The 26,861-nt window shown below is 44.0% G+C and overlaps 1 protein-coding gene across 3 annotated transcripts in view; it reads right to left on the reverse strand.

Moving 5' to 3' along the window:
- PDE9A (phosphodiesterase 9A) overlaps positions 1-21,861 on the reverse strand; it is a 90,915-nt gene extending 69,054 nt beyond the window's left edge. For 2 of the 3 annotated variants that reach the window (XM_048865477.2, XM_048865468.2), the window contains exons 1-4: positions 21,427-21,861; positions 9,317-9,387; positions 7,440-7,517; positions 6,440-6,483 (exon numbers count right to left, since the gene is read on the reverse strand). In XM_048865477.2, coding sequence (XP_048721434.1) covers positions 6,440-6,483; positions 7,440-7,517; positions 9,317-9,387; positions 21,427-21,495 — 262 coding nt within the window. In that variant the 5' untranslated portion in view covers positions 21,496-21,861. The remainder of the gene's footprint in view (positions 1-6,439; positions 6,484-7,439; positions 7,518-9,316; positions 9,388-21,426) is intronic. The other variant, XM_048865485.2, reaches the window with a different exon arrangement.
- Between the last annotated feature and the right edge of the window lie 5,000 nt (positions 21,862-26,861).

The raw sequence follows: 26,861 nt of genomic DNA on the forward strand, positions 1-26,861 counted from the left end.
TGTTCCTGAGGAAATAGAAAGATACATCCTAGATGGGAAACCCAAAACTGTAATTGAGGCAGGAGAGATTGGAGCCAGATGGGTGGAGGTGGCAGAGAAGAAGAAAACTGGTCGCAGTTGGAGCGGAGACCAGAAGGGACCACCCCAGACCACACCCTATTACCGGGGGCCGCCCAAAGCCCCACCTACCTCCCAAAGAGCCCTCCAGACCCCTTATCGTCCCACCACCCCGTTCTCCAGCAGCCCTCCTCGCCCCAGTGACCCGTCAGCTGGACGATGTTTTAAATGTAACGAGCTGGGGCATGTAAAGGCCAACTGCCCCAAGAACCCCAACAGATTACAGTTCATTACACCGGAATCACACTAGAGGTCCACAGGCCCAGATACCTCCCAGATACCCTTGGAGCGGAGGGAAACTGTGAGTGTGGGCGGGAAGAAGGTCACCGCGTGGAGGGACACCGGAGCACAAGTGTCAGCTATCCATGCTTCCTTAGTGGACCCCAATTTAATCAACCCAGAGATCCAAGTGACGATTCAACCCTTCAAGTCCAACTCTTTCAATTTGCCTACAGCCAAGTTGCCTGTCCAGTACAAGGGCTGGTCAGGAATGTGGACTTTTGCAGTCTATGATGATTATCCCATCCCCATGCTGTTGGGGGAAGACTTGGCCAATCATGTGAAGCAGGCCAAGAGGGTGGGAATGGTCACCCGCAGCCAGGCTAAACAAGCCGTGAGGCCTAGCTCTGTTCCGGAAACTTCTATCAGGACCCAGTCAGAGGTGATGGACCTGGACCCCAGGCCAATGTCTGCAACAGCAGTAGTGGATCCAGTCCCAGAGACCCAGACGGAACCAGTCCCAGAACCGGAACCAGCCGAACAACCAACACCAGACCCCGTGTCAGCACTGAATCCAGTACTTGCAACCTCAACAACAGAGGGCCCCACCGAACCTGAACTGGCAGCAGCCGATAACCCGACCCAAGAGGCTCAGCCGGAGCCTGAATCCCAACATAGTGCACCAGCGGAGAGCGGTTCACAGTCAACAGAAACAGCTCCATCCCCTATATCGCTTCCAGAGGGACCAAGCCTAGGTCCACAATCCCATGAGGAACTGATGTCTCCAGCATCAAGGGAACAGTTCCAGACCGAACAGGAAGCAGATGAAAGCCTCCAGAGAGCTTGGACGGCGGCACGGAGCAACCCACCGCCTCTCAGCTCTTCTAATCGATCCAGGTTTGTTGTAGAAAGAGGACTTTTATACAAGGAAACTCTTTCTGGTGGACACCAGGAAGACTGGCATCCTCAGAGACAGTTGGTAGTTCCAACTAAATACCGGGCCAAGCTCTTGAGCTTAGCCCATGATCACCCTAGTGGCCATGCTGGGGTGAACAGGACCAAAGACCGTTTGGGGGGGTCATTCCACTGGGAGGGAATGGGCAAGGATGTTTCTACCTATGTCCAGTCTTGTGAGGTGTGCCAAAGAGTGGGAAAACCCCAAGACCAGGTCAAAGCCCCTCTCCAGCCACTCCCCATCATTGAAGTTCCATTTCAGCGAGTAGCTGTGGATATTCTGGGTCCTTTTCCGAAAAAGACACCCAGAGGAAAGCAGTACATACTGACTTTCATGGATTTTGCCACCCGATGGCCGGAAGCAGTAGCTCTAAGCAACACCAGGGCTAAAAGTGTGTGCCAGGCACTAGCAGACATTTTTGCCAGGGTAGGTTGGCCCTCCGACATCCTCACCGATGCAGGGACTAATTTCCTGGCAGGAACTATGAAAAACCTTTGGGAAGCTCATGGGGTAAATCACTTGGTTGCCACTCCTTACCATCATCAAACAAATGGCATGGTGGAGAAGTTTAATGGAACTTTGGGGGCCATGATACGTAAATTCGTAAATGAGCACTCCAATGATTGGGACCTAGTGTTGCAGCAGTTGCTCTTTGCCTACAGAGCTGTACCACATCCCAGTTTAGGGTTTTCCCCATTTGAACTTGTATATGGCCGTGAGGTTAAGGGGCCATTGCAGTTGGTGAAGCAGCAATGGGAGGGATTTACACCTTCTCCAGGAACTAACATTCTGGACTTTGTAACCAACCTACAAAACACCCTCCGAACCTCTTTAGCCCTTGCTAGAGAAAACTTACAGGATGCTCAAAAAGAGCAAAAAGCCTGGTATGATAAACATGCCAGAGAGCGTTCCTTCAAAGTAGGAGACCAGGTCATGGTCTTAAAGGCGCTCCAGGCCCATAAAATGGAAGCATCGTGGGAAGGGCCATTCATGGTCCAGGAGCGCCTGGGAGCTGTTAATTATCTCATAGCATTCCCCACCTCCAACCGGAAACCTAAGGTGTACCATATTAATTCTCTAAAGCCCTTTTATTCCAGAGAATTAAAGGTTTGTCAGTTTACAGCCCAGGGAGGAGACGACGCTGAGTGGCCTGAAGGTGTTTACTACGAAGGGAAATGTGCTGGTGGTGTGGAAGAGGTGAACCTCTCCATGACCCTTGGGCGTATGCAGCGACAGCAGATCCAGGAGCTGTGCACTAGCTACGCGCCAACGTTCTCAGCCACCCCAGGACTGACTGAACGGGCATACCACTCCATTGACACAGGTAATGCTCACCCAATTAGGGTCCAACCTTACCGGGTGTCTCCTCAAGCTAAAACTGCTATAGAACGGGAGATCCAGGATATGTTACAGATGGGGGTAATCCGCCCCTCTGAAAGTGCATGGGCATCTCCAGTGGTTCTAGTTCCCAAACCAGATGGGGAAATACGTTTTTGCGTGGACTACCGTAAGCTAAATGCTGTAACTCGCTCAGACAACTATCCAATGCCACGCACAGATGAACTATTAGAGAAACTGGGACGGGCCCAGTTCATCTCTACCTTGGACTTAACCAAGGGGTACTGGCAGATACCGCTAGATGAATCTGCCAAGGAAAGGTCAGCCTTCATCACACATCTCGGGCTGTATGAATTTAATGTACTCCCTTTCGGGCTGCGAAATGCACCCGCCACTTTCCAAAGACTTGTAGATGGTCTCCTAGCGGGATTAGGAGAATATGCAGTCGCCTACCTTGACGATGTGGCCATATTTTCGGATTCCTGGGCAGACCACCTGGAACATCTACAAAAAGTCCTTGAGCGCATAAGGGAGGCAGGACTAACTGTTAAGGCTAAGAAGTGTCAAATAGGCCTAAACAGAGTGACTTACCTTGGACACCAGGTGGGTCAAGGAACTATCAGCCCCCTACAGGCCAAAGTGGATGCTATCCAAAAGTGGCCTGTCCCAAAGTCAAAGAAACAGGTTCAATCCTTCTTAGGCTTGGCCGGTTATTACAGACGATTTGTACCGCACTACAGCCAAATCGCTGCCCCACTGACAGACCTAACCAAAAAGAAACAGCCAAATGCTGTTCAGTGGACCGGAAAGTGTCAGAAGGCCTTTAACAAGCTTAAAGCGACACTCATGTCTGACCCTGTACTAAGGGCCCCAGACTTTGACAAACCGTTCCTAGTAACCACAGATGCATCTGAGCGTGGTGTGGGAGCAGTTTTAATGCAGAAAGGACCTGATCAAGAATTCCACCCTGTAGTGTTTCTCAGCAAAAAACTGTCTGAGAGGGAAAGCAACTGGTCAGTCACTGAAAAAGAATGTTACGCCATTGTCTACGCTCTGGAAAAGCTACGCCCATATGTTTGGGGACGGCGTTTCCACCTGCAAGCCGACCATGTTGCACTGAAGTGGCTTCACACCGTCAAAGAAACTAACAAAAAACTTCTTCGGTGGAGTTTAGCTCTCCAAGATTTTGATTTCGACATCCAACACATCTCAGGAGCTTCTAACAAAGTGGCTGATGCACTCTCCCGTGAAAGTTTCCCAGAATCAACTGGTTAAAATCGTCCTTGAGATGTGGAAAATATTGTTAGTCTTTATGTACTTGGTAGTATATTTAGAGATGCATGTGTCTTATTAACTCTGTTTTCCTAGAGCTCCAGGAAGAAATCCCAGCCAGTGTTTCACCCTAGCTGAGATTTGGGGGGCGTGTCCTAAATATAAAGGGAAGGGTAAACCCCTTTGAAATCCCTCCTGGCCAGGGGAAAGCTCCTCTCACCTGTAAAGGGTTAAGAAGCTAAAGGTAACCTCGCTGGCACCTGACCAAAATGACCAATGAGGAGACAAGATACTTTCGAAAGCTGGGAGGAGGGAGAGGAACAAAGGGTCTGTCTGTGTGCTGCTCTTTGCCAGGGACAGAACAGGAATGGAGTCTTAGAACTTTTAGTAAGTAATCTAGCTAGGTATGTGTTAGATTATGATTTCTTTAAATGGCTGAGAAAAGAATTGTGCTGAATAGAATAACTATTTCTGTCTGTGTATCTTTTTTGTAACTTAAGGTTTTGCCTAGAGGGGTTCTCTATGTTTTTGAATCTAATTACCCTGTAAGATATCTACCATCCTGATTTTACAGGGGGGATTTCTTCATTTCTATTTACTTCTATTTTATTAAAAGTCTTCTTGTAAGAAACTGAATGCTTTTTCATTGTTCTCAGATCCAAGGGTTTGGGTCTGTGGTCACCTATGCAAATTGGTGAGGCTTTTTATCCAACATTTCCCAGGAAAGGGGGGGTGCAAGTGTTGGGAGGATTGTTCATTGTTCTTAAGATCCAAGGGTCTGGGTCTGTAGTCACCTAGGCAAATTGGTGAGGCTTTTTACCAAACCTTGTCCAGGAAGTGGGGTGCAAGGTTTTGGGAAGTATTTTGGGGGGAAAGACGCGTCCAAACAGCTCTTCCCCAGTAACCAGTATTAGTTTGGTGGTGGTAGCGGCCATTCCAAGGATAACGGGTGTAATATTTTGTACCTTGGGGAAGTTTTGACCTAAGCTGGTAAAGATAAGCTTAGGAGGTTTTTCATGCAGGTCCCCACATCTGTACCCTAGAGTTCAGAGTGGGGGAGGAACCTTGACATCTGGATATTCCTCTTCCAATGGAAGCTAGCAGATGCAGCTAGGGCCAGGCTATTCTTCCTTGTTTCTAGCTGCCTTTACAGGCCTCTGCACACTTCTTTGCTGTGCAAAGCCAGCATCCCTCTAGAACAGGGGTTCTCAAACTTAATTGCACCACGACCCCCTTCTGACAACAAAAATTACTACATAACCCCAGGAGTGGGGACTGTAGCCTGAGCCCACCTGACTCCCACCACCTCGAGCGGGGGGAACAAAGCCAAAGCCCCAGGGCTTCAGCCCCAGGCTGGGGGCCTGTAACCTAAGGCCCGCCACCCGGGGCTGAAGCCCTTGGGCTTCGGCTTTGGTCCTGGGTAGTGGGGTTTAGGCTTTGGCCAGCAAGTCTAACGTCATCCCTGGAGACCCACAGCTTGAGAACCACTGCTCTAGAACCAGGTAGACAGAAGCAGCCACTACCACATGACTAGCTGGCTCCCTGCTGAACACAAAAATGTGCTTGTGAACCTCCTGTGCTCGCCACACCAAACTCTGGGAGCTGCTGGCCTAAGCACGTTGCTCAAAAGCAGAGAGAAAACGTGAAGCAGATCGGACTGAAGTGAAAGTGCCATTTCTGTTCCTTTGGAGAAGGAACAACTTAGCTGCTTTGGAGAACAGGCCCCTGAAAGCCCACATGGTATATGCAATGTTGTTGTCCACCCAGAGCTTCTTCAGTCATGTCGCATTTATTTAGAGCTACTGAACCTGCGCCCAGTAAATGTTTGAAGGAACGACACCCTTTCCTCAGCCTGTTAGTGCTACCTAGGGTACAAATGTTGTGCCCAACTTTGAGGAGATGTTTGCAGAGGTAAAAAACAAAACAAAACACTACAAAACACTTTCAAAAGTGATCAGCAACAGCCTTACCCTTACTGATCTCAGTGGGAACGGTATGTCTACACAGCAGCTAGACACCCGTGGCTGGCCTGTGCCAGCTGACTAGGGCTCACAGGGCTTGGGCTGCAGGGCTGTTTCATTGCTCTGTACACTTCTGATTTTTCAACCTTGCAGGATCCTAGATCCCAGGCTCCAGCCTGAACCCAGACATCTACACAACAGATCTACACAACAGCCAGAGGGGCTGGCACAGGCCAACCATGGGTGTCTAGTTGCTGTGTAGACATACCCTGAGACTTTTAGCATTGACCTCAGTGGGAGTGGAGTTAGACCAGTGGTGAGTCCTTTTGAAAATTCCATGCTACATGTTCACAGATGTGTCTCCAACTTGAATTTAACCACTTTTTACTTGGGAGTTAAATATTTTACACAGTTCTTGATTATGGCATAGCCACAGCCATGTCAGATCAATTTTTTTTTTTTTTGCAGTATAGCTAGAGAACATACAAGTAATACATTTTCCAGATTATTTTAATCCCAAACTACCAGCTCAGTCAAAGGCGTTTTAGTAAATATGACTAAAATAAAGGTGTCTTACCTGATAACTGTCCAGTGGCCACAGGTCTCACTTTATATGGAGTACTGCAAAATATCAAAGAGGGCTGGTTACAATGACACTGATAAAACACTTTGTGTTTTCTGTATAGGACTGGTGTACATGCCATGAAGAGTGGGAGGAAGTATATGAATGCATTCTGAGCCAGCTTGAAATTTGTGGGTTGAAAATTTACCCATGGAAATAAAGAACATGCACTTTCTATGAATTTATCGCCTTCAAATTTGCCACTGCACTGGTAGTCAAGGACTTGTTCAGGCTGCTTTAGTGCCACCAGAACACACCATGGTCACACTACAAGCACAGCAGAAATCTCTCCCCTTTGGGGAGAGTCAGGTTAGCTTGGAAATAGAGGTGTCAAGGAAACAGTCACTGGGAAGAAGAAAGTTCCTTGGGGCAGGGACAGACTTTTTGTTCTGTTTGTACAGTGCCTAGCATACTGAGGTCCTGGCCCATGACTGGGGTGGGGGCCTAGGCACTGCGGTAATACAAATAAATAAATAATAATGAGAGTGGCCACGGTAAAAAAAATAGCAAGGCAGAGCAAGCTCTGAGAAGCCAGGGAACAAAAATAAATGGGGTTCAGAGCAGTTGGGCTTGGAGCAGCACCTCATAAAAGCCGGGGACCCCCCGTTTCCAAATAATGACATGCCTAAGTTCTAACAGAGAAATAAAAAAGACTGTGAATTAAGGGAGCTGGGAGCCTTTGGAGTAAACATAGTGGGTTGTAAACGGATGTTCTACATGAAATACTTATGTGCAGTAGTTTTTCCTCAGATAACTCCGCCTACTTTAATAGCAGGTAAAATTACAAACCAAAGAGGCATTAGTGTTATAATCTTGTGCCCAACTTCTGCTGACAGCTATTTCCCACTGCACAGGCTCTCCTGCCACATTGCACAGGAAAGGTGTTTATGGCTAAACAAACCCTCTTCCCTGGGCTTGACGCTATTTTACAATATCGCGTCCTCCTCAGGCTTACCTCTCTGAGTTTGCTGGCATTGTTGGATCGATGGATACCATGCAATTATCAACTGTCAAAAGTGAGATAGTTGTGTTCCTGAAAGACACAAATCAGAGAGGTTTATTTAACCTCAAAAGTGACGGTCCTGATTCTGTGCTGCCTCAGACCTTGCATTGCACAGGTATAACTGGCTAAGTGGGCTTAAAACACTCCTATTTTGAGTAGCTACTGTATCTCACCCACTTTGCACTGATGTAGATGACTACACCAGGGGCAAGGCAGTGGAGAATTAGGTCCTTAATGGCTATGTTCTGTACAGTATAACCACAAGAGACATTTGTGATTAAAATGCAATTGTGGTCTTGTCTTTCCCCAGAGGGAACTTTGCTCCCTATAAAATCACATATGCTGTGCTGTTGAATAATCAGATACTGACTTCTACTGAGGAGGTATCGTGATTTATTGACTTGGCAGATATATATTGACGGAGTTAAAAATCAATAAAAATACTTACCTTGAGATAATACACACAAAATCCAACCCCCTCCAAGCTACACAAGTGATTATCAGTGTTGTTATCCACTTCTTTTACAAAAGGGAATTCTGAAATTGTTAAAGAAACTCCTTCACAACAAACAAAAACAAAACACCAACTGCAATTGAAAAGAGGGCAATGTTTTCTGAATATTAGTTTGCTAGTTTGGGCACCACAGACTGAACTGTGCTCACCAGAAGCTTGTTTGAAATTAGTGAAACTTCAGCAGCCCTTTGTATGGCCCTATTTAAAACAAACCATAACCTAACCTGTTTAACTGAAACCCTCCTGTTATTGTCCATGAATGGCTTACATTGTTAAACAAGGTTTTCTGAGGGACAGTGGAAGTGCTTGACATCACAGGCAAATGACAGTTGTTGAGCTCTCCAATATCAAAGGAGGGGTAATAGCAAGGGTAAACAGCAAAGCTTATTGGATTCAATCCCAGAGTTTTATGTAAATAATAGTCAGTAGGATTCTCCAGATGCCCACAGAGTTAACCACACTCAATAACCCTGTGATTTAATGTTTTTCTTGGGTTTTGTACTGTGGGTGTGTACATCTAAGGGACATCATACTCCTCTCTGCATACCCCTTTTAGAGGGTTCTGTGATGTCTAGGGAGCAGTGGGAACTGGACTCCAGCGCATAGGCAAAGGGCTGCTGGCCGATTCCCCCAGATTCATGGGTGAAACCTCCAACCAATTCTCTTTGTGGAGGATAGGTACACCAAACTCTATCCCAAATGAAACAATTAACAAGAAACTCCAGGAGTGGAAACTAATGGAATTTTTAGACCGCCCCCCACCTCACAAAAATAACCCAGTTAAAGGAGAACATGGCCTGGAACAAGGGACTCGGTGACATTTTTTGTTTGTTTGTCCCATTTGTGCAAAATTCTAGTGGGTACTCTGTTTGGATACCAGGAACCTTGAACAAGAGTGGTATAGTTCTATTTGACAGTGCCCCAAATGTAAAACTGGCATCCTTGACTGGGCTTGTCTGTGCACAATTTCTCAAAACATCCCTCTCTTCTATTCTATTCCTTATACCAGACTAATATTGTGATATCCGAGCACCTTCCAATAGTGCATTAAGCCCTCTTCTGTTATTCATTATGCATGAATTACTGTTACCCCAATTTCTGATTCTCACATTCTGTAACTTGAGATATGCCTGAGATGCAAAATTCAAATCTGGGTTCAGATCTAGATTTTGAAATATATTCTCCTCTTCCCAAAACTAAGGGATTGTTGGGTGTGAGGTTCCATTTTGGGCCCACCTCTGAATTGTTCTGAAGAGGGAAGGAACCAAGGTGAAAGGTGTGTTAGCCCTTGTCAAATGTATCAAGTGATGCCTACCTTGGTAACCCAGTTGCAATGCAGAAGAGGTCAACAATATCTCTGGAATTGCAGTATTTACTGAAGACCACCTTCCAAGCAAAACAGCAGCAGTGAAGAAAAACAAGAAAAAGAAGAGAAGGTACGGTTAAATTCCATTGGACATGGACCTCATGTACTGGCTTTACATAAATGACCATTCTTGCTTTTAAAATATCTGATTTGCCCTGGGCATCGAAATTCTTTCCTCCCTTTCTTATCTTCCCCCTTTTCTAATTCATTTATTTTCAATGAGAAAGCAGAGCAGGAAAGGGGATTTTGGAATCCTAACCGAACTATCTACAAATCTAGCATATGGTATCTGAAATGACAGCAAAAGAAACTTTATCATTAATCTAGAGAATGATCATGATCTATAGAATGGGTCAGATCCTCAGTGTCAATTTGCATTGGTTAATTCAAGTCAACGGTGCTGCACTGATTTATATCAGCTGAGGATCCGGTCCTGTAATTTAGATGGAATGTAATATTTTCCAAGGAAGCCAAACTTCCCACTGTAATGTATGGCACTATTGCAGTACTATTAAGTTAGCAGTTGAATCCACTTGAGATTAATTTTTCCAACTGCTGTTGACCCCCAAAGAATGCCCTTTATCCTTTTACACACAAAAAATTATGTTAAAAAACACTATTAAGGTTGCAAAGACAACCCTAAAAGATGTCAGTTTAAAAATCTCCAAAAGTCAGGAAATGCTGGCATTAGGTGTTCCATGCCATCCCTTTGTGCATTTGCATTATGATACAGTCTTTAATTACATGATCACATACTATTTTTTCCATTGGACCCCTGCCTCTTTCAGTGCACAGGATAGACCTGCTCTGGAGATGAAGCATGATTGTGTTGTAAAGAAGACTGTTGTCTGTCAGACCCCTGCTTCATTTGTTGCAGAAGTTAGAAGATGTGGGGAAGGGGATTGCAGGAAGAGAAAGGACACACTCGTGGTCCTCCTGCAATCCCCTGCCTCATTCCTTTCACCACACAGACCTCTGCCGTTCGAGTAACTGATAGCAGTAGTAGGTTGTCTTCCTGTATGTGGACCAGCACTAGAGGGGGGACAGGACGCTTTGCCAGTGGGTGTCACACATATTTGCCTACAGCAGAGGAATGGTGAGACTCAAGGATCTTGCTTTCCATTCCAGGCTCTAATGGGGAGTGTGCTCTACTGGGCATGGATTCTTCTGTTTATTCCCCCCCCAAGCATGACCCCTTCTCTAGCCTGTTCCAATTCTGTTGCTTCCTTACTCCTAGCTCCTTCTTCCAATCTCATTCTCTTCACTTGGCAGCTCCTAGTCTCCATGCCTCAGGCTTCTCACCCCAGTCCCAACCTCCTTACTCAGCCAGTCCCAGTTCTCCCCTCCTGGCTTCTCATCCAGTCTGCCTCTCTCCCCAACCCTGGCCTCCAGTTGCCCCCTCCACCCACATTCCCAGTCTCCTCATCCAACTTCACTGTTCTCTCTTGCGTCCCAGCTCTTTGAACCACTCTCTTTGTCCAGTCAGTCCCACTTCTCCTCTGCACCCAGCTCCTCATCAGATCTCTCTCCCTTCCCCGGCCACTTCCTTCACTCTTCCCCCACTCAGTTCCAGTATCCTCCCACCTACTGGCTTGCTCCCCATTACCTTCCCTGGCTCCCAGTCTTAGTCTCCCTCCTGCCCTAACTGCTGATCTGATCCATGTCTCCCTCCCCATGGCCTTCCCTAGCTCATAAACCCAGTCTCTTTATTCATCCAGTCGCAGTCTCCTTGACCAGCCTGCCCAAGTCTCCCTCTCCCCCCACCCACCATCAGCCTGCAGCCCCACTCAGGCTCCTTGTTCTAATCTATTCTTCCTCAGGTCTGGCTCTTGTCTTTGCAGCACCCTCCTCCTCACTGCCTGGACCCCACTCATTCAGGTATCTAGATTAAATGTACAGGATTGAACAATTAGATCATTAAAAACCTGAGACAGATCATTACCAGTTATTACATGTTATTTGGAAAGTAACTGGCATCAATTTACCCTATATGGCTATTTTGATAATCACCACAGTGATGGACCTTAGTTTATTACAGTCCAGCTGCAATCAAAGCAGTAAATCAAGGTTTTAAATATATTTTAATCAGATTTAGATATGACTGAAATCCTGCTCTTAGCAAAACACAGCATCTTTCAGAGGTTCTAGCTACTAAAACTGTCCGACACAATATCACAAGCCCATTATTGTACAAACAACTGACAAATGCAATAATTTAGGAGATGATGGCAATTGTAGCTGAACTTAGAACGAACTTTTGTGACATGCTGGGAGCGCTATTTCAGGTGTCCAGGGTTCTGATTCTGGAAATCAATTATTAGTGACCAGAAACTGGGATAAGAGTGGGATAAGATAAAAAAATATTCAGGAAGCACTAAAGATCAGAAAACCAGCCCGTTTCATGAAGGAAAACACAAGGCTTTCAATGAAGCCAGGATGAATTTTTAAAAGTTCCAGATAATAATGAAAGAGTGAAAAGTTAGGCAATAAAGATATTCCTTTGTGGTTATATTTAAGTGGACTATGGGCTAGATTCCTAATTTTCTTGGTCTTTTAAAAGTTTGATAGAAACTGATTCATAAATCACTTGCTGCATTTTGCTAAGGAGAGCAAGATTTGAATGATTGTCTTTAGGTTTTCTTTTAAACCAATGATTTTATGCTGTAAAAGGTCTTTTCCTTTGTCAGTTGCTGCGCTCTTCTGATTGGCTTCCTTCTCTTTTCAAACAAAGCAGTCAGCCAGCAAGCAATCATTTCCCAGCAAATATACAATTGTTTCTGTGATTGTCTGCACATTCTTACTCCCAATGAAGTAAATGGGAGTTTTCCTGGTGATTTCTCAGTGGGAAAAGGAGTTGGGCCCTTTGTTCTGAGACTGTGGCGGTGAGTTATTTTGCCTTAGGGCTCGATTAATGAGCTAATAGTATCCTTTCTATTTTACATTATGTGTAACTTGTGGGGGGGAGGGTGGACTTTGGGCATGTGTGTGTGCCATTTATAGCCCTAGCAAAGTCTGAAAAGCCAATTCACTCAGAGCTGGCTTTTATTCCAGAGACATTAGCAATTTTCACCATCTATGGGTGAACCACAGCAATATTAGCTTGCAAACATTCATTGCCACCTAGGGTGACCAGATAGCAAGTGTGAAAAAATCAGGACAGGGGGTGGGGGATAATTGGCGTCTATATAAGACAAAGCCCCAAATATTGGGACTTTCCTTATACAATTGGGACATCTGGTCACCCTAGTTGCCAATGGGAAAATGATTAGCCACTGACCTGTCACAGTCTGTGGTAACCTGCTTCCAGATGGCAACTGCAGCTCACTTCTGGCCTCTCTCAACTGCATGTCCCAGTACTTGAGGGCCAAGGGAAGCTCATCACACACTCCAGAAAGGCATCTTTCCTCATACAGAAGTTCTAGAACCACTGACGGTCATCCTAGGTCTGCATGATAATGCAGTCCCATCGCTCCGTGCTTGTGGTCCTGCTCCAGAATTGCCAATCAGCTTACTGGGATTCCACAGCTATTAAAAGCTGCATCAGCTGTCTCCACTGCTCCATATCTCCATGCAGCCTGCATGATCTCCTTAGCAAGCCCTGCTGCCATCGTTTTCTCAGGATGACAAGCAGCTGCTGAAATGCCCTCTGTTGTGTCTGATGTCCTGTATCCGTCTTAAGTTGCATTAATGCCAGCATCTCAGAGTAGGAGACATGGTTACCAACAGATTGGGATGGAGGTCCATCCTGGACAGAAATCTAGAGAGTGCCAAACAAGAAGTACTTCACTGAGTTGGTGGGCTAAGACCACGTCCACACAGGTGCCCAGGTTGTCCCAATATACGCTTCCACAAAATAATAATTCATAGAGCAGCGCAGCTTAGAGTAGGACTAAGAACTATGGGACGTGCTCCCAGAAGTTCTACGGCCTTACAGGCACGAGTACAGTATCAGTGTGGGTGCAGCAATTCCACTGTGGCTTTGCAGTGAGGGCACTTACACTGCAGCTAGGCCAACCTGGGTGCCAATCACTTGAATGACCAAAATCATGTGACTGTAGTGAAGGGTGCTGGCACTCTGACTGAATTCTTCTACATACCCATAGAAGAGATATAGCACAGGCAGGGGAAATTCAGGTTGCCCTACACTGCCCCAGCAACACACTTCAGCTTGCCCTGGAGAACTGACATCTAGGGTTTAATGGTGGATTGAGGAAATATAGCCATTCTTTGTTAACTTCACTGGCAAGGGTGACATGATTGTGTGGATTCTTATCTGCTGGGAACTGGACTGGTGCCACTAGGTTAATTTCAAATAGACCTCATGTTGTAGGAACTTTTGGTAACTACAATTTTGGACTGGATTTGAACTCGCCACCTTGAGAGAGAAGGCTCTATATTTCACCAGCTATTTCCTTCCCTGTCCAGTTCCCTGCAGAAATGCTGTCTCAAAGTTCTCTTTATTGAACTATCAGAGCCAGTTCAGTTTAGTCATTTTTATTCTGGTTCTCTTTTAACAACACTCTAAAGGTGGGGGAGAGGGTGCTAGAGGGTTCAGTCTGAATTTGCAGATTGCGAACTTCAAGATCCCCAACCATATATAAATCCAGTTAACTGCCTCTCCCTCATGCATGTGCCAGACAGCAATGGAAGGAATATAATCCTCAAAAACATTATAGCAACTGCACATAGTTTGCTTCCCCTGTTTTAGGGTTAACATTTGCTACATTTCAGTCCCTGTTGCCCCCTTGTCTTTAGAGGAATTTCCAATAGGCTTAGAAAAAAGGACAGTGAAACTGTCAGTGAAACTGGTCATCATTTAATATTTTGCACAATCATTTTAATAAGCCTCCAACAAAGCCAACATGTAGCCATTTGATTTAAGCACAGGATATGCTCGGATTGCTTCTGAGGGTAACATGAAGCAAGGAAAGAAAGCAGAGTGACTAATGAGATGACTGAGACTTTCTGGAGTGGAAATAATAGTTAGATTAAGTGTGCAAAGAGTGTGAAATAGGCCACTGAGTCAGCGCTAATGCTTATTGACTGGGCTTTGGGTCATATCCACAATGTTAATATTTCTGTAACTTTTTTAGACAAATGTCCTTTCTATCTTAGTCCCTTCTGTACAGCTCTGGTGTGCGTCAAAGATCTCATGTTACTTTGCAGAGAGGTTAGAGATTAATAACCCGTGTCTTGCCCAATATTCCCACTCAATAAAATATATTTTAATACTCAAGGCTGAGCAGGAGCGATTATTAAAGATACAATAACCGCTCTGATTACACATAGTTGTAAACTGGTAGGGCTGAGACTAATTACTTTGTATTTCACTTTGGGAAATGGATACCATGAGTAGGAAACAGTGTATTAACCCAAATTCTGTCTATATTTAGCTTCAGAGTATCTCATCGTCCACATGTCCAGAATTCTATCCCTTATCAATTTTTGTTGATCATTGGATTTCGTTCCAATTTTTCAACAAACATTTGAATTTTTTTTCCCTGGTAAAATTCCTAATTGAGTAGTGCAAAAAATACTTTCGAAGTAAGCCTGTGCTTGGCTTCCAGCCCTTTGTATGGTAGTATCAACCCCTTGGATCTGACATCGGTAGCCCTTAGGTGATGTATTTTTTCAGTCAGTAAAATAGGCAGGATCACTGTCAAACTGTACGGGGTTTGCGACCTTTTAAAAGTATGTAAAACACTAGTGTCTGTAGAATAACACTGCAGCATAGCTGGTGTCGTAGAACATACCATAATAAGGCAGCAGATGGTGCCTAAGTGCAAGCAGCCAAGTTTTGGTGGATCAATCGCCAATAGGGGCAAGAAGCCGGAGGATTCCAGAACAGTTGGGAGGAGTAGGTGGAGAGACAGAGGGGAGAAGCGCCTCGGTGGAGAAGGAGGAGGACTGTGTTGCGCTGAGTGTGGGTGTCTGTGAGCCCAGGGAACAAGCCTGTGATGAACACTGCTAGACTGCAACTAGTGGTGGACACTTTGGATTCAGACTCACATGTGTCCCAAGGGCAGGTGAAGGCTGAGTAGCCAGGGAGCAAGGTACCCCAACAGGTCAGCGGTCCAGACTGAGCAGCCACCAAGCAGCGCGCTCCACCAAGCTAGCGCATTTCTGCTTTATGTGCACCACTGGTGTGATCTGAGGCCATGTGTGTGTGTGTGTGTGTGTGAGATAGTTTTGGGTATCTTGGGGGGGGTGGGGGGCGGGCCGGAAAGGGGAGGGATGGTACCTATTGTTTCACTGTTGCTGTTGAATTCCCTTCAGTCACCCATCCCTTTTCAGCCCATCGGTCTGTACCCATTCCCTTGCTTATATTCCTTTATACAAATGGTCTCAGAATTCCCGTCTGTGAAATTGGGTCTTTGTGTTCGGGGCCTCTGGATCCATGTAAGCAAAGGGGGTCTATGCCCAAACCAAAGAGAAATATGTTCAGGTCATGCTACCTTAGGACATCTACCAACACCTGTGTCCGGCTCAGAGAAAGGGTAGGGAGCTGGCACAATACGATTATGCTTTATTGTGTAATGTATCTTGTCCAGGCTGTGAAAAGTGTTACTGAATTGCTTTAACAACAGTTTTCTCAGAAGAATTTTGAACTGCTGAATAAGAAGTCTGATGTGATGTTTCTATCATCATGATTATCCTTTCCTCTCCAACAATCTTAAATGGCTATATCAATGTGAAACAGGAGCACTTAAATACTACTGTGTTGAAATCACTGGGAAAGAAGAAACTTTCTTTTCTATTTTTGTAATCAAATGTTCTTGAGAAGCTGAGAAAGTACTGATAAGACTACCTGTCTTATCAGTTATATTTCCCAAACATAGAGATAAGCCCCATCTAAAACCTCACTTCTAAATACCATCTGAGTTTATGAGTGTTTGAAATTCAGATACAAGTAGTATAACTTGAGCCCATCCCTATCCAAAATATCAGGTTGTTTCTCCTTTATTTCCCAACCTAATTAATAGTTGGCTGAGTAACTTCACCTCTCTGAAGTGACATCTATAAAGATGTCCATCTATAAAGTGGGGTAATGATACTTGCCTCTTTTCTAAAGTGCTTTGTGACCTACTGATTAAAAAACAATAAGAGCTGGGTATAATTATAATTGGTAGTCTTGTCTAAATGATTTCACTTTCTGTGGAGCGTGGTTAGGATACAACACATAGGATGCTCATTTTGTGTTTGCTACTATCCTACTAAAGTTTTAAATGTCTATGCAAAATGTTATGCCTGATTCTTGGTTTATGCAGTCTAGTTGGGGGCAGGGGAAGAGAGAGAAACATCAATACAAGAACTTAAACCCTCCACTAGCTTTTCACATTGCCTGTGTATCAGAGAGGTGGATGTTAGATCAGTTGGGGCCAGAGATCTAACATCTATATGGGCCAGTCTTGTCTCAAGAATACTGGCATATTTTGAGGATATTCACTTCAACACAGTACACAGATGAAGAGTAAGTGATTACTTTTCTGACAGCATGTGATTCTGAAATGAAGCTCAGAAACCAGAAAGATCCTGCATATTGAGATTTCAAGACACACGACTGTATGATCAAACATACTTTTTATCCTCTGCTATTTTTTAATATCCACAAACTGAGAGCTTTGGAAGAAACATCTCCAGGTGGAACCCTCAGTAAAGAGAAATTATCTGGTGGGCACATGGTGCGATACTGGTCAGTGATATGCACTGGTCAGTGCTTAATTTGTAACTAAAGAGGTGCCGGGGCTCAAGCAATTAGGTGCTGGGGTTCAAGCATTTTTTTTTTTTTTTACTTTCATAACTGACACGGCAAGTCCAACAGTGCTGGGGCTCTGAACTGCCAAGCCGAGAGGCGCCGGGGCTCAGCCCTGGAATAAATTAAGCACTGGCACATGAGAGCTCCAGGCTAGATTCCTGGTCAGGAATGCCTTGGGAAGGAGGAGTGCAGCAGAAGCTGTGCGCTTTTTAGTGATGTAGTGACTGGTACAGGAAGTGATGAGAGCTCAGCGTGGATCCAGTGCAGTCCTTCTGGCCAGAAGGATGGTGGCCATAAACTTATGCCTTTGAAGCGTTTGGAGGAATGCTTGGGGCTCTAAGAAGTATGCCAAAGATACCCAACCAGCTAAATAGAGATACCACCTTTTAAAGGGAATGCAGAAAGGAGCATTAACTATGGATATTGATCCCCTCTTCCAAATTTCCGAACAGTCTGTTTTAAACCATTTTTTACTCTAAAAATATTCACTAAACTGTACTGTACAAATAGTTTAACATGACAGGGTGTTTTAGAGTGCCCATTGCTTAATTTGCTGCATTACTAACTAACAAGAAACTATTTTATCAGCTCCCTTGAATTCACTGAAATGTGATGAGTCACAGGGTAAGTTGAAACAAATTACATGAATCATGATCTGCACTATTTTTCATAGGCTGTTGTCTTTAGCGGTCTATCATCAAGAACTATGACCCTGATCCTGCAGACAGTTATTACCATGCATAACTGCAGTGGTTCTCAACCAGGGGTACATGTATCACTGTGGGTACACAGAGGTCTTCTAGGGGGTACATCAATTCTTCTAGAGATTTGCCTAGGTTTACAACAGGCTACATAAAAAGCACTAGCGAAGTCAGTACAAACTAAAATTTCATAGCCAATGACTTGTTTATATTGCTCTATAAACACTATACACTGAAATGTAAATACAATATTTATATTCCAAATAATTTATTTTATAATTATATGGTAAAAAGGAGAAAGTAAGCAATTTGTCAGTAATAGTGTGCTGTGACACTTCTGTATTTTATTGTCCGATTTTGTAAGCAAGTCATTTTTAACTGAGGTGAAAGCTGGGGTACACAAATCAGATTTCTGAGAGGGATACAGTAGTCTGGAAAGGTTGGGAGCCACTGCATAACTGTAATCCTATGGGTACTCATATACGACTACTCATATGAATAAAGAGCATGTGAAAGTTGGCCGGAGTACTGCAGAAAGGGATCTGGGGGTCAGAGTGAATCCTTTGCAATCCTTTGCAAACCCAGCTAAATATGAGTCAACAGTGTAATACTGTTGCAAAAAAAGCAAACATCATTCTGGGATGTATTAGCAGGAGTATTGTAAGCAAGAAATGAGAAGTGATTCTTCCACTCTACTCCATGCTGATTAGGCCTCAACTGGAGTATTGTGTCCAGTTCTGGGCGCCACATTTCAGGAAAGATGTGGACAAATTGGAGACAATCCAGAGAAGAGCAACAAAGATGACTAAAGGTCTAGAACACATGACCTATGAGGGAAAATTGAAAAAATTGGGTGTGTTCAGTCTGGGGAAAGGAAGACAGAGGACATGATAACAGTTTTCAAGTACATAAAAGGTTGTTACAAGGTGGAGGGAGAAAAATTGTTTTCTTTAACCGCTGAGGATAGAACAAGAAGCAATGGGCTTAACTTGCAGCAAGGGCGGTTTAGGTTGGACATTAGAAAAAGCTTCCTAAGGGTCAGGGTGGTTAAGCACTGAAATAAATTGCCAAGGGAGGTTGTGGACTCTCTATCACTGGAGATTTTTAAGAGCAGGTTAGACAAACACCTGTCAGGGATGATCTAGATCAGTGGTGGGCAACCTGCGGCCACTGGGAGCTGCGGGTGGTCGTGCCTGCGGATGGTCAATGTAAACAAACTGTTTCGCAGCCCGCCAACGGATTACCCTGACGGGGACTGGACTAGATGATTTCGCGAGGTTCCTTCCTGGACTATGATTCTACTGCTGGGGTCTCAAACACTTTCATTCTGCAGATCACCAGGAATTCAACATACTGTGACCCCTGGTCTAGCAGTTAGACTGAGTCAGGTCTCTTTGGGCAGGCTATGTAACTGCTTTGTGCCTCAGTTTACCTAACAGTACCCTTACCTGCTAGGACGTGATACTTAATTAAATCTGAATGTTTTCATTAACAGATCCTCAACTGCAATGTGCTACATACCAGATCCTCAGGCATAATACTCAATAAGTCTGATTGTCCTCTGACTTAAACTCATGTAAATGAGGAGTAACTCCACAGAAGTCAATGGTGTACGCCAGTGCAAAAACGGTGTGAGGTCAGAATCAGGCCATGTAAAAGCAAAAGTATTTATTATTATAATTATCATGAGATGCCCACCTCCATTACAATACTCTGAAATGTTCATCAGTTCAGCCAGACTTTGAGTCTGAAAGGATTTAGCCTAAACAATTTTATAATGATCGTATTTCAGTACTGGGTCAAGTAAGGAGTAGTTCAGCATTAGTTTAAAGAGCTGCCTCTAGAAATCACAAATACTGCATTCCTTGGAAGATTATGGATTCCTTTTGTCTAATTAGGAGGCATGAAGCTTTGCGATATGCTCTGCTTACCCCTGAATGAACCCGCGTTTACTCTGTATTTTTACTGCAGGAATCCTTCCAAACATTGCACAGATGGAATTTCACATCTGACAAAAGAAACAGATAATGTTTATTGAGCAAAATTTATATTGCTGGAGTTTGCGTTGCTATTTCATGCAGTCATGCCTCTGGTGTGTTCTTCTACAATACAATTACTCTCCAGAGACTAATCTTGGGAAATGCTCAAGTTTTAGCAGGAGGAAGTGAAAAGTATTATTTAGTAAATATGATGTAAATGATCTCTATCTTTTTAAAATAAAAATTAAAACCTTTGTTTTTCTATTTTTGAAGGTGCTGGGGAACTTCACACTGCAAGTGTCGTTTCCTTGGATTATTAGGCAACTAGCTCTGCTAAACCGTGGCAAAACATAAATCCTCCCTCCTGTTTAAGAGAGTTTGGATGCTCCTTTCTGCTAGTGACGAAGAGCTGACAGCAACAGAGATTTCACCTTCAACTCAAAGACCCCAGACTGATGATGAGGTGATAATATTCTGCTCTGGGGAAACTTGTGCAGCTCTTCATTATTCAAGGTCTTATTTTGACTGCATTTCTGATTCTCTATTTGCATGTTTCTGTGAGCGTGCCTTATGCAGGAGAATTGGTTAAGTCTTCTAGGTGACCAGAGCAGTGGGGGGGGGGGGGGGGGGGAGGCAGAGACCGTAGGCAAAGGCTAATGACTTTAGGCAGCTAATCCTAAATTACGTGTTCATAAGGTCATTTAAAACATGTGGGAAATGCATAATGCTATTTCTTTCCAAAGGAAAAGCTGAAGCTAGGTAAAATAATAATTTAGGCTTGAACCCTAAAAGATGGCTATTTTGAATTTTGCAAGCCACACTGAGATCACTCTTTAATAGCTTAGTGTCTTCTATTTGCTGTATAAGATAAGGCACTTGATTTGTAGCTGAAAGATGATCTAGGATAAATTAGTAATAGAAACCGTAGGGTGTTTATGTGTAAAATGCATGTCTAATATACTTCACATATTCTGAGCTGTCTGTTTTTTAGTTACTAAACATTCCTCAGAGCAGGGACTGCATCTTCCTCTATGTTCTGTATAGCACGGAGCACACAATATCTGAAGTTTTGATAAAAGTTTAATGATACGGAAGAAGAACTTTGCCAATGTTATTGGGGATCCCTACCTGCTGATACAAATACACAATAGATTATAACAACGAATGAAATAGCTTCCTATACACCATTTAGAGTATATTTTAAAATGTCTTCCTACCGTTAATATCCACGTGCTAAACAATCTCAAAATAATGCAACATAGCTTCTTTTCCAGTTACTATTGATCAGGTGAAAACCAGGAAAGCCCCTTTCCACATGCAAAACTTTGCAAACACGTAAAGGGCTGCTCTTGTAGAGCAACCCTGGAAGACTATTAAATCAGGAACACACACACACACACACCCTGCAGCACAGAGAGTCCTAACTGCACTTAAAAAAAACCCTATATTCATTCGCAAAACAGAAGTAACTCAAGAGCATTTTACAAAGAGTCAAGATCCATACCAGAGCTGAATATAAACAACCTTTTATATTTTATAGGTCACAAAATAAATACAGCCTGCCATCATTATTGCTGCTGCTTACTGAAAGAGACACCCGTTTGTGAAACATAAGAAAAGTACCTTTTGAATTCTTCCATCAATATCCAAATAAATACACTTGGGCCGGTAAGTTGAGGAGCCGGATCCCATCTTGCTACAGTTGGACTTTTACTGTACTTTCTTACTGTCAGCTATATAGCAGGAAAAAGGGATTAGCCAAACAATGCTGAGCCACCACTGCCAGATCCTTTAGTGTCTTTGCTTTTCTATAAGCCACAGCCTCATGCTATGAAGATCCTTCCTCTAACATGCATGCATTTTGCTGTGGCAGTGTGTGTGCCACCTCCTCTTAGTTTCCCTTTTCTCTGACTTCAGCTGCCTTGGACAGGGAAACACAAGCTTCAGATCCTGTCTTCAAGTGCCCTCCCGATTCCCATAGCAACCCCCTTTGACTTCAGAGCTGGGAGCCTGTGGGCAATCAATCCGTAATGCTGTACTGGAGAGCAGGGCTTGATTAGTTGCTTTCAACACACAAGACAAAGTACCACTTATCACTGGGAGAATCCTCTGCATTAGATTGGATTGCAGTCAGTGTCACTCTTTTTTATGGTGAAATGGAAACAGAATAATCCATTAACATCTATCCTTTTAGTTACCTTTCTATACATCTTAAGAAGTGTGACAGACTCCCAGCTACACTGAACACGGACACAACCCATTTTAAAAACACCATGTAGCCAGAGCTGGGACTGACCCAGCTAAAATGAAGCAGTTTCATTTATATACCACCTTTGTTATCAATGCATAGAACACAAGACAGGCAAGAAAGAGTTACAGTAATAAAGTTTGAAGAAAACAAAGCCTGCCTGTTGCTATTGACTAATGTCCTAAATGCAATTCCTCCATTTAAAAGAAATGTAGGGAAATGTTAAGTACTCTGAGAAATGTGTACCATATTTGAAAACAGTCTAAAAACTGGAGGGAGCAATACATTTGCTCTTTGATTCTAAGTGAACTCCAAATGCCATCTGCTCAATGTCTGTCTTGTTTTGCATTGTTTCAGAGTAGCAGCCATGTTAGTCTGTATCCGCAAGAAGAACAGGAGTACTTGTGGCACCTTAGAGACGAACCAATTTATTTGAGCATAAGCTTTCGTGGGCTACAGCCCACTTCATCGGATGCATGCAGTGGAAAATACAGTAGGACGATTTTATATACACAGAGAACATGAAACAATGGATGTTACCATGCACACTATAACGAGAGTGATCAGTTAAGGTGAGCTATTACCAGCAGGAGAGAAAAAAAAACCTTTTGTAGGGATAACTGGACACCATTAAATTAGGCTTGAATAAAGACTGGGAGTGGATGTGTCATCACACAAAGCAAAACTATTTCCCCATGTTTATTCCCCCCCCACACGCACACTGTTTCTCACAGGTTCTTGTCAACTGCTGGAAATGGCCCATCTTGATTATCACTACAAAAGTAAGGGAGTTTGCATTTTTCAGTGCTGAACCTTGTTTCGTTATTTCCTGCCCATATTTTGTCTCTCTCAGTCTTCACACAGACATGGCATCATTAGTGAATTTCCTTAACATGCTGTTTACTCTCTCTTCATGAACATTAATGAAGATGTGAGTAGATCAGACTAGAGGACGACCATGGTCCATATTGGCCTTGGAATCTATGATAAGTGTGACTGGACCCAACACCAATCCCTTTTGTACCTCTATAGATCTCTCTTCCAACTTGATGGATTGCCATGTACCCTTGCCCTTTTCTTGTGGATCTAGAATTAAAGAACCGCTAAAGCCATCTAATCCAGCTCCCTGCTCATGCATCTTATTCCCTACTCTACATTTACCAGTGTTTTGTCCTCCAGCCAGTTTTAAATCCCTGTGACTGCATTCCTAACCCAGACAATTAGAAGTAATTTTGAGAATAAGACTTTGGGCTGGTCTACGTTTAAAATGCTACAGTAGCACCACTGCAGTGCTTGAGTGTAGACACTCCACATGCCGACAGGAGGGGTTCTCCCATCGGCATAGGTCAGAGGCAGTAGCTCAGTTGATGGAAGGATTCTTCATCAATTTAGAACAGTCTGCACTGGGTGTTAGGTCAGCTTAACTATGCTGCTCAGGGGTGTGGATTTTTCACATCCCTGAGCAACATAGTTAAGCCAACTTAATTTTCTAGTGCAGACCTCAAACCTGTGTGACACTGAGTTCAACCATCCAGTGCACTAGAACTGTGCCAGCAATCCTGGCAGGGGATGCAAAGGAGGCTTTCGTCAAAGCCACCAAGGGGAAACCCCTGTACTTACGGAAAGCACTGTGGGTTCTCTAGTGTTTATACGGGAAAGACAGGATGGCAGTTTTTAAAGCTTCATCTGAAAGAGATACACAGACCAGTGGAAATGGAAATGTAATTATCTGCCTCAGAAGCATGAAGGGCCAGACACTGGTCTTAGCATGATTTGAACCAACCGTTTCAGGAAGCTGAAATATTTCTTGGGATTAGGTCATGTAGCCATCCCTCTGGCTAAAGTACAGGGAGGTTATTAAAAAGAAATCAAACACATTTTTCTAGTCTATTTTGTATCTCTGCCTCCCATTTTGCTTCCTCTGCCTCACCTGCATCCTTTTCCCCAATTTCCGAGCTTCTGCTATACGCCTCTCTCAGGTCTGACTTTCACCGGCTCCCCTCAGGGCCTTGTCTTACTGCTTTACTCTTCCACAGTTTTTAACTCTTTCATTTATTCTAATGCTTCATTTCCTCTGCCACTGAAGCTCAAAAATTTTCCCCTGACTGTCCTTCCCCTCCGCCCCCCCCCCCCAGTTATCTCTCTCTGAATCTGTTTTTCTCACTCACCTCTTTTTTAGGGTTTTTCCCCGCTCAGTTTCTCACCCTCACTCCTAGATTTCCACCCCCCAAAAATCTGTTTTAGGGCTTGTTTTCACAGGAAAGTTTTACATATTATACTGGGATGGTTATATTGGGTATCACACACACACACACAAACACACACCCGTGTAGATACTCTTATTCTGGAATAAGAGGGGGTTTTTTTGGTTTATCTTAAACCCCTTTAAATTCACACCTTAGCTTATACCAGTACAACTTTCCCATGTAGACTAGCCCTTAATACTTTCTCTCCTCCCATTTCTTTTATTCCTTTGCCATTTCCCCCCTAGCCAGCACTGGAAACAATCACATTTGATGCTGATTACATCCTGCTTAATCAATGATCACAGAACATTTCTAAGATATCATTGCACCTGTCTGTGCAGGTTGCCAAGGTGCTTGTTCAAGCCCTCATCCTTTGGCACCTCTACTATTGGCACCAGCCACATTTCCTCCTCCCTGCCCAAAATCCATTCAAAGTGCTGCTGCCAGGATCATCTTCCCGGCTCCCTGCTTAGGCCTCCTCACCCTCCTCTTTGTGCCCCTCTCCACTAGCTCTCCCTGTTCCATCACAAACCCCTCATCTTGGCCTTGAAGGTGCTTCATCACTTAATCCCCCACCGTTGATGAGATCTACCCACTTCCTGAGACATCAACCCTCTCCTTTGCCCCACCAGTGATAACCACCTCCATCTGCTTCCCCCTTATGCAACTTTGTGTGTTCCCCCCAGCCAGCCCTCCCTGTGTGGGGGAAAAATACCCGTTAAAATGTGCAGCGCTCCTTTAAATCCTTCTTTAAAACCTGCCTCTGTTGTGATGCTTACAAATTGCTACCATCTGGCATTAGTTTGGCAAGTGAAATTCTGAGAGTTCTCCTTTCATAGTAAACTGTGGTATTGTTACCAAATCCCCCACCTCCACTCCATGTTGTATGCTGTCTACCTTGTAGTTTGCTAGCTCTCTGGAGCTTTGACTATCTGTATTGATACTTGCCCTTTTCAAAGCCTAGCACAATGGGGCCCCGATTCTTGATCAGGGCTCCTAGATGCTACTGTAACATAAATAAATACATAATGATCATTTAAAAGCTGTAATGCCTGAATACCATTTCATTGTCCTTTAGAACTACTACTTCACTAGCATACCAAAGACTGGCAGGTGCCAATTAATGGGTTCTTGCACATGAGAGAATCTAACTGGAGCAGAGGGAAACAATCCCATAGTTGGGACCCTCCTTCCAGATGATGTTGTGGTATCCTCTCACACTGAGGATACTTCTCTGGGGGAGGGAACTCCAGTTATTAGGAAGAGACAGGTATTAGTAATGGGCGATTCGAACATTAGAAACATAGATAGCTGGGTTTGCAATGACCGGGAGAACCACATGGTGACTTGCCTGCCTGGTGCAAAGTTACAGAAGCAGCTTTGCCTCTCCTGGAATTGACACCTCCTTATCTACTGTTGGGAGTAGATTACATCCACCCTGATCAAATTGGCCCTGTCAGCACTAGTTCTCCACTTGTGAGGTAACTCCCTTCTCTTCACGTGTCAATATAATAATGCCTGCATCTGTAACTTTTACTCCATGCATCTGAAGAAGTGGGGTTTTTACCTATGAAAGCTTATGCTCAAATAAATCTGTTAAGTCTTTAAGGTGCCACTGGACTCCTTGTTGTTTTGGTGCAAAGTTGCGGATCTCTCAGGACATCTAGATAGACTTATGTGTAGTGCTGGGGAGGAGCCGGTGGTAGTGGTACATGTAGGTACCAATGACATAGGGACGGATAGCAGAGAGGTCCTGGAGGCCAAATTTAGGCTGCTACGTAAGAAATTGAAGTCCAGGTCCTCCATGGTAGCATTCTCGGAGATGCTCCTAGTTCCACAGACAGGCAGAACTGCAGAGTCTCAATGCGTGGCTGAGACGATGGTACACGGAGGAGGGGTTTAGATTTATTAGGAACTGGGGAAACTTTTGGGAAAGGGGGAGCCTATATAGGAAGGATGGTCTCCACCTAAACCAAAATGGAACCAGATTGCTGGCACTTAATTTAAAAACTACTCTACGACCTTTTTAATGTTAAGGGCTGGGGGAAAGCTGACAGCTGCGGAGGAGCACATGGTTTGGACATCCCTTAAGGGAGGATCTATTAATAGAGAATCTCTCTGTCCTAGTAAGGAGGAGAGGGTGGAAGATGATAAAATACAGGCAGGGTCTGATGAGAAACAGTCAAATAAAAAAGAATCCCATTCAATTACATCGTGTAATGGCAGACAGCTAAAAGGAGACAAGTTTTTAAAGTGCTTATATACCAATGCTAGAAGTCTAAATAATAAGATGGGTGAAGTAGAGTGCCTTGTATTAAATGAGGATATTGATATAATAGGCATCACAGAAACTTGGTGGAATGAGGATAATCGATGGGATACAGTAATACCAGGGTACAAAATATATCGGAAGGACAGAACAGGTCGTGCTGGTGGGAGAGTGGCACTGTATGTGAAAGAAAGTGTAGAATCAAATGAAGTAATAATCGTAAATGAATCAAACTGTACCATAGACTCTCTATGGATAGAAATACCATGCTCTAATAATAAGAATACAGTGGTAG

This window comes from Caretta caretta, chromosome 1, assembly GCF_965140235.1.
Source record: "Caretta caretta isolate rCarCar2 chromosome 1, rCarCar1.hap1, whole genome shotgun sequence".
NCBI lineage: Eukaryota > Metazoa > Chordata > Testudines > Cheloniidae > Caretta > Caretta caretta.